Genomic DNA, 11,941 nt, shown 5'->3' with positions numbered 1-11,941 from the left:
ATCTACAATTATGGATCTAGCACGCACATGCGTCAATTGATTGTTTTACCATGACACCGAAAAATAAATCTAGCCATGTAGTTTAGCCAGCTCTAAAATGAATCTAGCTGACACTACTGTACCAGTTAGAAAAAGCGTCTTATGAAAAATGGCGGCGTGACTCCTTTCAGGCTTCTCTCTGTTAATAGTATTTCGTCGGTACCAGAACGAAATCGGAGAGAGGCCGCGCTGCCCTTTTTCGAAAGACTCTTTTCCTAGTTGGTACAGTAGCATCAACTAGATCCATTTTAAAGCCGGCAGAACTTCATGACCGGATTCGCTTTTCAGTGCTACGGTAAAACGGCCGGTTGGTGCTAAATATATAAATGTGGATAAAAAATGCTGAGAAATATTATGGATTGATTAATATTTTATTAGCTGCAAGTGATTCTTTGTCATTCTAGCATATACTACAGCAATAATAAGTTATTATTGAAGTATTTTTATGAATATGCCATGTAAAATGAAATTAATTTTTTTAAATTAATTTGCTTGATAAGATTTTTCCTAATTTATAAATATAACATGCAATATTAGTTTATATCACTAGCTTTACGCATTACTCGGATGATATAAGTCTGACCAAATAATCGATACGTTTTTCATATCAACAACGTAATAATTTTTTTTTTTTAAATCTTAATTTAAATCTTAATTCCTTCTTTAGTTATTTGGAATAAATTATGAATTTTTTCTCTTGAATATCATGAAATAAAGCAATACTATTTTATTGGAATTTTTAAATAATTTTATTTCTGAAATTGATTAAACTTTTTCCATCGAGAGTTTTCAATATGCAAATTCAGTTTGGCAGAGTTAATGCTTAGGGATTATAATAGATAATTTATTTTTTTCTATTTTAAGCAAACAATTGATCTTAAACTTATCAAATGATAAGAGAAAAATTTATGATACACAATCTTGCTTCTTGCGAGATTAGTTGCTTCATTGGAAGTGTTACCTGACCATGTTGAGTCCGACACAATGCAATTTACCGCTCTACTCTTTTTATATCTCACATATTTAATATCCGTTAGACGTTTAAATTCGATTTGAAATATCTATGCGATCTGATGTGGCTCTTGCCAAAGACTGACGCGTCCATAGAGTGTTACTGTCAATCGATGAATCGAAGTTACAGACTGATGAGGAGACCAAATCAGATTTCTCCCTGCGCGAGACCTTCATAGTGCATACTATAGTGCCTTACTAATTAAAGGTCGAACTATGCTAGGTAAACGGGCTTGAACCAACATCGGAGGCATATTAGATTTTACAATGTGCCTGCATATATTAAACGTCTACCTGTTGGATACTGTTGCCACAAGCTTCAACCATGAGCTCGCAATACCTTCATGAGTTTCCTCGGCGTAAACATAAACGTAACTTTCTTCAATAGACTATCGATGGCCGATATGTTTCATAGGCTTTCATAGGAAAAGCGTTAGTTACAAAACTTGCAGACTCTGACACGATGATTCTATTAAATTTATTATTTCAATATGTGCGTGTGTAACATGATATATATACTTAATCCCATATGTAAGTTGTACAACTTTTCTTTACAAGTTTAAAGAGATATCTTTACGTAAAATAGAATTACAATAGAAATTGATATTTTCATTATTTATTTGTCGTTTTTTGTTATATAATAAATTTTGTTAATAATAAAAGACAATATCAAAATACTGCAAAAAGCATTTCTAAAACATGTTTGCGAGAAATAAAAAAATATAAAAAATTAAATTTCCAATTACAAAGTTAATAAAAATATGACATTACATTGTTGGGGAAAAAAAAAATGTGATATTTTAAAATTGCAAAGATTTGACAAAAATCATCAAAGTTGTAAGTGACATCGAATGCGAATGCGAATTGTTGAAAGAGCATGTGCGAGAGAGAGAACAACAGAATGCCCCAGGGTCGAGCTGGATGCGGAAAGGGTGGCTTGGGGCGGATGCGAAGCGAATGGTGCGGGGTAGCTTTCATATCGCAACCCCTCAGTAGCGTGCCGGCCATCGTCGAAGTGGCATCTTCGTGTCGATGCTTCGTTCTCTTCACGACGCAAAATTCGGCTGGACCCAACGAATGCGTTCTTTCGTTTAATATCGGATTTTTTAAATAAGCGCGATGCGAGATTTCACATTTCGCCGTTTTAGGCACCACAACGTTATCGTTTGACGTCTTGGCGCAGCTAGGCACAACGTGACGATATTCTTCGTGACAGCGACGATCAACAGGTTAATCTCTAGTCGGCTAACTGTATCGCTTTGGCCGATGATTTCGTGTATATCGTCGTATTTGTTTATATAACGATATTATTGACATGCGTGTTCTATCAGGTATTTTATCAATATCATTTATTATACCTATATTATACATAATATAGACAATACGTTACGTATGGTAAATATTGTTTGAATGCTATTGTATGATTTGGGAAATGGCTTTTTCGATAATTGAGTGGTATATCTTTTTTCGATAAAATTTTTATCGTTATAAAATTGTGTATTTTTGAATAATTTTCTATGGCAATAGGTAAACAGAAAATTTAGCTGAAATTTTGGCTGAAAAGTTTAGAGAAATTCTGAATTTTTGTTTGTTAAACTGAATATCGTTCTTTTTTTAGGAATAAGCTTATTATTTTATTACAATAATTATTATATCGATGGAGTCTCTCTGTTTTGAGACTAAAATAGTAGTGTTAATGAAGTAATAATTTAAAGTGTTTTATGCTTTTTTTGTTTTATTTAGATCAATATATAACTTTTGTTAAGTTTTGATCTTGAACTTGACATACCATAGGTGCGTTTTAACCTTGCGGTTATAGGTCACGCGCTATATTACACAGAGTATCGTATCCAATTATAATTAATTAATCAGGAATCGATTGAATATCTGAGATAAAGTAATTTTTTGTTTAATTAGATCTGTTTAAGGTAATTTTCTACACAATAAAACCAAAGTTTTAAAAAAAAATGAAAATGATTGAGTGTATATAAAATTTAAATCTGTCTCTCTCTCTTTCTCTTTTTCTCTATATGTGTATGTGTGTGTGGAAAAGAAAGAGAAAGAGAGATTTTTTAATAAAATAAATAATTATATGAGAAAGTTTCTCTTAAGTTTTATATATTACTTTCAATTTTAATGCATATAAAAAGTTATTGATTAGTGAACTTTATATATAGATATTATATACGGAAAATAATTTTGTTAAAAAAAAAATTTAACATGATTAATTTCATTTTTTTAGTTACTTTTTATTTAAAATCTAACATAAAAATTTTTTGCTCTTTTTTCGCGTTTAACAGTCCAGAAGACGTGTTCAGACAGAACGATAATCAAACGCATTTATGCAGCAACATCTTAATATCCGCAATCAGATTTTCGAAATTGAATTTGATAGCAAGTGAAATGAGAAGAGTGGCTGTCGTAGTCGAACATTACACGGACGGTTTACGGACGTAGTTTGAAAACCGGCGGCGATCGTTTCTGCAACGCGACAATGACAAAATTACGATAAATACCCGGTCTAGAACGTCGATCCGTCAGAGACAACGCAATCCGGAAGGAAGGTAAATTGGTCAGAGAGACTCGGTGTCGGAGATGGCGACCAACAGTCCCGGACAATCGATCCATCTCAAGTCTCCGAGAAGTCCACGGCAGCTGCCGGCGCTACCTCGCCTCCAGCAGCAGGTGTCGATCGCCGAGCAACGGAGTCCGACTCCCGGTCAGTCGTTGACCATGTCGCCCGGAACCCCGCTAGTCTTCGAATTTCCACCCGAGTACTATCCGGAGACGCCCAATACGAATTTCGACTTCGACGAGTTTGGGCGCGCCGGCGAGCTCGAGCAGCAGCGCGGGCCCAGGAGTCCCAGAAGTCCCAGGAGTCCCAATTACTATACTCGCGTCACGGGACCACCGCGCAATCCCATGACTCCCAACAGCGAAACACTACACTCGCCTGGCCACAAATCGCCCATCTTTCAATTCTGCGATCCGCGCAAGAATCTGAAACAAGCGGCGAGTTACCCAATGTCGGCGACCTCGTCATCGATGATCGATCGCAGTAGATCAGTCAATTCGTCATGCGGTTATGGTCAGAGGAGCCCGAAACCCTTTAATCGGCGGAGGAATTCCTGCTTTGGTCTAACAAGCTTGAAGAGTCCTATGTCGCCGACGATAGTAACGCCGACGTCGCATAACGCGACCAGTCCGAAAGCGGATCGAAGCCCGGATATGGATCAGAAGAGCAGGGAGACCGCGGGATATAAAAGCAACGATACGGGCAAACCGCCACCTATGGAGGATCCTCTTGGTATGCGTGAAAAAACCGCCGAGGAAATCGGCAAAAGGTCGAAAAGTATAAAAATGAACGGGCGTTTCAACAAGAGCCAAGGATGCCTGGACGAAGTCGGTCGTGAACATCGTGAAGGATCGAAAGAGCGCTCGAGACATAGAAGAGGCGAGAAAAACATGTCTCGACGATCGACGAGTGATCTGACGGATATGGGCGAGGCTGATACTGAGATCACCATGCTGTCCAGCTCCAGAAGGAGAGGCTCCATGAAGGGCGGCCTTGGTGAGTTCTTTCTCTTTTCCACGAAACTTTTTCATCTCCGTTTATAACGTGGGATATTTTCCGTTCCAATCTATATCCTTCTCTGTTTTTTATTTCTGTAATTTTCTGGCGCGATTTTCGATAATAAACAACAGCCGATGTTCTCAAGAGACACAAAACGTTCACTTTTCTGACGAGGATTACTTGATTCGAGATATTATATAACGTAGTTTAGTAGCTGTATTAAATATATGAAAAATATTTAGAAGTGCGTTATTTTGTGGTAAGTTTCACTTAATTTTATATTAATTTTATTATAACTAAGATTTTTTTCTCATTATTAACTATATTAATATTTACATTTGCATTATATATATATATGTATAATTTATATAATAATATAATTTAATATAAACTATTTGAATATTAATAAAATGCAAATTAAATTTTGTATCTCAATATTTTTATAATATCGCTATCATCACAATTACAGTGGATTTTTTTTGCGTGGGGACATTGCGATTAAAGTTCTTCTAAAGTTATAGCGAGCGTGACGCAGGTCGATTTGGGTGGAAACGAGAATTACGACGACGACACGTGAATAATCTCGGCACGCGTACACTGGTCATCGATAATTGACCTCCGTAGAAGTGAAATTTGGGATTTCACCATGGTGAAATTTGCAGCCTACGAATCATTTGCTCTTTTAATTCGACCGAGTACTCTCTTATCGATGAAAATGCATAACGCACGTTAATAACGCGCGTAATGCGAATTTTGTAATTAACGTGTGCTAAACGTATCTATAATTTATACGTGTGCATATATATATACACGCATATGTTTATATACATACAAGAAGCTCTTATAATTGCTTTTTGAATCTATGTGATCAAATCATTGTGTAAAGGCGATAAATGAAATTGATCCACCTTTTTTATTTAGTATCATTTATTTTGGTGCTTTCTTCTTCTTGATTCTTTTCTTACTTCTAATTTTTTTCTTTTCTTTTTTCGTTAACTTTTTCCTAAAATTTCTTTCACTACGTTCTTCTTTTATCTCTTACTCTTTTGGATTTTATTTCTTACTCTCTTGGATCTTTTCGGCACTACATAAAGCTGAATGAAAGAGCTGTATACTCTTGAGATTTAATCCTCCAATTTTCTTTGATTATTGGCCATTCGACTTTTATCGATTTGGTAGTTTCATTGGTTTGGTTAGTGGAAGAACCATCGCACGGAACGCGTGCAAAATCGTAAATTTGAAAACGTATATAAATTTGCGAAAAGATCTCCCGTGTCATATAGCACGCGCGCGTCATGGATGTTATTAAAATATTATTTAATTTGAGAAAAATTAATCTCGGTTAGATTGAATGGAGATGACATTCTGAATTATTCTGCGAGAGTTTATTTATAATCCTTGAATAATAAGAACATATTTTTTTTCAATACCATGGTGATAAAAGTAGTAAAAATATTATCATTGTATTAAAATATTATCATTATATATGTAGATTACTGTTTAGTGATATTAATCTTGAAATATTCGCTCTCCTGATATATTCGTCAACTCATAAACAGAGGCCACTCTTATATTTCTCGTTATCGAGAATTTATTCTCGCGAGCGTTCTCGGATCATGAAAGTTTAATGGGTATAACACAACATAGTGTCAATGATGAGCGTTTCCTTAAACGTCTCGCTCTCGAGCAATAATATATCGATATTAGCATGATGTAATATATACACACACACACACAGAAATAATATGGCAGTTTTATTCTTTGACGATCCCTTTTGAACGCACGCTGAGAATGCGCTAGATTGAATTTTAATAAAATTATTGTGCTGTCATTGTGTTGCAGCCTATCTGGCATCCAGACGTGGCTCCCGTGATAGTCAATGCTCTAATATATCCAACGTTACCAACGAAGATGTTGGCCCCTTAAATTCTAGCGCTCATCCACGCGGCCGACAACGCAGGACTTCGAATTTTCTTGAACTGCCCGGTGAGTGCATTTATAATTATCAAACTTTATATATATATATATATACTGTATATATATCTGTATATATGTAATAGTTCAAGATGATAGTAAAATATTTTTTGAGTGTCAAGAATTGAGAAATTGAAGTAATGATCGTGATAAATTAACAATGATTTATTCCATTAGCATAAAAGAAAGATTTAGCGTTATATTTATGGATATAAAATTAGGTAATTATAATATAACAAATTCTATGATTATAATACAAAAAGAATATAACTTTATATTTATATAATATAATATAATATTAAAATTAAAAAGAAATTGTACGAGAATTTATAATAATTAGTTTTTTTGCACGTTGCAAAATGTTACATAAGACGATGTAAAAGGCAAAGCTTTACATACTTTGTACTGTTATTTTAGTTAATTATGGTTACCTTTTGTACTTTCTTCCTTGATACGCTGAACAAAATTTAACATTGTCTTATGTATAACTTATAGAGGAAAAAGAATGATTAAAATTAGTATTTTTTTTTTAATTTTAATTTTTAACGCCTATTCTTTTATACATTGTTTAAAAAATTAAGAAAAAGATAACTCTTTTTTTCCATAACTATTTTATTATATTTTTCTTTACATTTATCTGTTCCATAAAAGATGTTTGTACGCTAGATGTTTATCTAAATATATCTAACAATTATCAGATTATAATAAAATTTTTTGCAGTTTATTATATTCGTGTTAGTTTTTAAAAGTTGTTTTATATTGCATACTTTTTTCATATGAATTCATCGGAACTTCTCTTATTGGAACCTTATCAAAAGTTTGACGTCATATTGCGTTTGACCTGGTTAAAACTTCGAATGCATAGTTTGTTCATCGAAAGCAAGATCAGCGAAAATAAGATAAACGTGTCCTGTCAGTTGTCAATCCATTGATGTCGAACAAAATTTGTCTCGTGACATTAAAAAAAACTTGTGCAATGCGCAAACCATACTAATGCAGTAAACCATACAAAAATTTATAGCGCTTTGAGTACGCTTCGAGTATAAAAATCGTATTTAATATTTAAATCAATTATTTTAAAAATATTATGGACGAACTTGGAAAAATCGGTTACATTTAAAATTTTTATATTTTATATAAATACATATAGCCTTTCTAAAACGACCTTAAAGCGACTGATTTCAATATGAGACTAATAATAGCTTTCATATTTGAAATCCAAATATGTAGCATAATCTGCAGCATCAATCATGACTGATAATTTATGACACGTTGACCAGCGACATTGCTGTTAATATATTTACAGATGATCGTGACGCGCGTATAAATAAAATGTAACTACACGAGTATGATTACTCAAATATTATAGCAATACTCTTGACAAGAGCAAATTAATTTGTTATACAATAGTATATTTAGTGTTCAGATAACTCTTTATTTCTCGTGCGTTCATAGGCATTTTTATTTAAATTTCTTTGTCGTAAAAACTAAGCTTATTTTAATACTAGATTTTAATTGAATCCTCAATCAGTCGTTTATTTAAATATGATAGCTGTTGCGATTATTAACAATAAAATCATTATAGCTCTTGATAAGCTGTATTGTGAACAAAGCTTGATAGAAGTTGTTTATTTCCAAATGAATAGCCCGACGTATCGATCAGAGTCCACTACTTTTCAATGATTGCTGATAAATTCACTGTCAATATTCAAGAGTGAGCACATTCTATACAATATATTTTGCAAAAATATCGTGCAATTTATTGGACTTTGTGCGGAAATGAATTTTATTCAACGTCAAATTTTTAATATCATACTACACTGATTTCAATTTTTTTTTAACGCACGACGCATTTATTCTTTTGAAGTTTACTTTTTGTTTTCACATATCTAAATTTTTATTATGCGAATTCAAGAAAAAACAGAAAGAGAGTAGACTATCACTTTGTGACACACTAACTCTATTCTCCTATATGATCTTTCGATCGTGACAAAGCGGTATCATGTATAACTTAATAAAGAAATTAATACGGTATTTATTCGTTTGCGCTATCCGTCGCTTTATTATTATCTCAGGCTTTCATATTATGTAAATGTAAAGCAATTTTAATATCGTTGCTTTCATAGTAATCTTTTCTTCGCGTAATGAAGACGGTAAAAGACTAAAAAAGTTTTTTCGCCATAAATATGAACAGCCGCATCAAATTGTCCAACAATGACTAAGTAAAGAAATTAGATATTAATATACACAGACGTGCATGTGAGATTTCTGGCACGTGAAATGTTGTGCCTATCACGCGCGTCAAATTTACGGTATAATGGGTTGATATAAAGGGATCGCGAATGTCTCTTGTGCGCGTAACTGCCGCAAGTTTAGTCTCCAAACGTGGCCTATTTTCCAACTATTTTCGAGCAAATTCATTTACGCAAATGTCGGGTTTTCTCTCGTGGGCGAGAACGACGAGAAAACCGCACGTTGTGCATTTGTATTTCTAGAAACGGGGGGAAGGTGAGTACATATAATCTGAAAGCCCAAAGTTCTTCATTTTCTTCACAGGAACGCAAAAGTTGCATCGCTATTGCACTCGCGCCGTCTGCGAAACATTAATTAATCGTTCGCCGCACTTGAAGTTGAAAACTGTAATATTGAGTTTAATATACGTGCGCGAAGTACGAAATTAATATTGCTCGGTTGAATCTCATTGTAAAGCAATTTCGTAGATTGTGACATCTTGCGAATACACGCCTGAATTGTACCAACGTAATCTTGTTCAGTTGTACGTGGTTAATTGTTTTATTAAATAATTAGTTATTTTAATTTTACATTATAATAGCTACCAGTATATTATACATTTCTTATATCTCTTTCACTTAAATATAAATCATTAATACGTTCATCATTAGTTCGAAAACTTGACGTTGATTTAAAGTCTTTTAAATCGAAAGCAATTTAATTTACCGAGTTTTTTATTCCGGGCTTTGTATACATAGCCGGCAGTTATTTGAGCAAACGATCTTGTCTGATCAAAAGCTATTCACGGATTCTGGTGTAACTTGGAAACCGGATGAAATTGTCGGATTATCCAGGTATTCGAAGTAGCTACACTAACGCGTTGGAAATTAATTACTCGCCCATCGTCTTCGCAAATACTTCGTGCAAACAGCATCATACTCTTTGTCACCATGTAATTTGTGACTGTAAGTCGTAACGTGGAACGAAGAAAATTAATGATCAAGATTAATCATCAACGACTTTTTCAGTGTGCGCGGAAAAAATGCTGTTGCTTCAATTGAAGTCTACATTACGGGCTGCCAATAAACATGCATAATTCATTCAATGATATTTTTATTGGACCAAATATCTGGATAGTTGTTTTAATCATTCAGATATTTGGATCAATAAAAATATCATTAAATGAACTATGGATGTTTATTGGCAGCCCATAACGTAGACTTTAACTGAAGCAATAGCATTTTTTCCCGTGTGTTTATCTCAAGATGTTATTATATGATATTTACAATAAGATCATTTCTATATTTAATAAAAAAAAACAGGCTTAACATGCTAAATTAAAAATGATGATTTATATAAAAATTTTAGGAGACTGCGAACCTTTTTAAAAAAAAACTTGTCATAAAACTAGAAAGTTTTAAATCCTGAAAATATATAGGTTTAAAGATTAAATTAGCGTATGTAGGAATTTTATAATTAAGAGAATATATTATTTAAGAAAATATATTATATTTTCTTTCCGACGGTGTTTATTGGAAATTTGAAGTTTTAGAACTTCGAGTTTTGCATGAAACTTTCAGAAATCAGAGGCCCACGTATTCTTTGTGTAGATATAGCAATTTTTTCGCCCTTCGTGAAATTCTCTTAGCAACGGTACGCGGCATAACAAAATAAAATGCCTAAAGAAGATTTGTCGTTTCTTCACAAGAATCTTTGGCAGGATGCTTTCTACCCTCCGTCGCTTAATTCCTTACCTTCTCGACAAAGTCTGTTTTATTATTCACCGATTTCTAAGAACCCTCTTCTTTCTCAAGATAGGATTCCAGTAAAAGAAAATTTCGGCAACGGAGATATAGTGCTTTTATCATCTTATATAATCGTGGATTACTAAATTTTTTATGCACATTGGAATGTAAATTCCTTACCGATTCAATATTGTTCGGAGTGCGAAAAAATATGCGCGAAGAAATGTGATAAATTAGTAAATGGCCGTTGACTTTTTATCATTTACTTGCAACTTTTAAAGAGGATTAGGAATTATCGATTATCGGAATTTAATGTTGCAGAAATTAAATATGTAAAGTTAAAATATATATTCGCATTTTAAGTTTTATTTATATTTTATTGTTTTATGTAATTTTGTAATCGGTAATAATGCATTTTCAAAACTTGATAATATTGTATAAAATATATTGACATACGTAATATGTAATTAGGTTTATTAATTATATAATTAACTTACATTTACGCATGTAACCGCGATCTACTTGTTACGGATCATGTGCTTTGAACTTCTCGAGTGTGCAGTTAAGTGTAACTATATTAAAGATTGAAATGATCTAATACACATAGGCAAAAGAAAGATGTGTATTTTTAATTAAAGTTACCGAAGAAAATCTACAGAAAAATACATATAAAAATAATATAATTATAACACAAGATTGATCGAAAAAGTTTGACTTACATAACGATATATTGTTTGTTTTATTGTATAATTTAAAATAATGTGAGATAAATCTTTTTTCTATTGGTTGCTTTTTTAAGATATAGATTAAACATAACTGCTATTTGAAATAGACATTCCAAATGTTTTGTGTATTATGCCAGACAAGCGTGGAACAAGATGCCGAAAAGTACAAAAATACCAAATATTCAATTTCACGATATTATTAGAAACTTGAAAGATGCGATAAAAGAAAAATATCTGTAAAATAATTTCAATAATCACAATGCATCAGTTTTTTTCGAACCAACCTGTAAAAATAATTTTAAGATTAAACATAATTAATTTTTTAGATAATAAAAAGAATATTTAATTTAAGAAAGAAGAAAACTAAGCTTACGTTTTGTTCTAAAATTATACGATTAAGCTAAGCGACACAATAAAATATGCATATTTTATTGTGTCGCTTAGCTTAATCGTATAATTTTAGAACAAAATCTTAAGAAAACACAGTTTTGTGTAAAATAACTACTGAGAATTAGCGATATAAACAATATTTTCTCAACTAAAACGATGAGAGATATATGTTTTGACACAATGCCAATAGCACGCAGTAAATCTAATACATCTAGAAATTACCGTAGTAAAAGCACAAGCAAATTTAAATA

General features: G+C 32.7%; 1 protein-coding gene across 2 annotated transcripts in view; it reads left to right on the top strand.

The window, feature by feature from the left end:
* Positions 1-2,064: 2,064 nt before the first annotated feature.
* LOC138937707 (uncharacterized) overlaps positions 2,065-11,941 on the top strand; it is a 36,611-nt gene continuing 26,734 nt past the window's right edge. For both annotated transcript variants that reach the window (XM_070304233.1, XM_070304232.1), the window contains exons 1-3: positions 2,065-2,381; positions 3,351-4,621; positions 6,467-6,610. In XM_070304233.1, the coding sequence (XP_070160334.1) occupies positions 3,646-4,621; positions 6,467-6,610 (1,120 nt within the window). In that variant the 5' untranslated portion in view covers positions 2,065-2,381; positions 3,351-3,645. The remainder of the gene's footprint in view (positions 2,382-3,350; positions 4,622-6,466; positions 6,611-11,941) is intronic.

This window comes from Polyergus mexicanus, unplaced genomic scaffold (assembly GCF_030449975.1).
Source record: "Polyergus mexicanus isolate NDT 795.1 unplaced genomic scaffold, iyPolMexi1.0 SCAF_11, whole genome shotgun sequence".
Classification (NCBI taxonomy): Eukaryota; Metazoa; Arthropoda; class Insecta; order Hymenoptera; family Formicidae; genus Polyergus; species Polyergus mexicanus.
The sequence above is the reverse complement of the archived record's forward strand: the minus strand, read 5'-3'. Positions and strand labels throughout refer to the sequence as shown.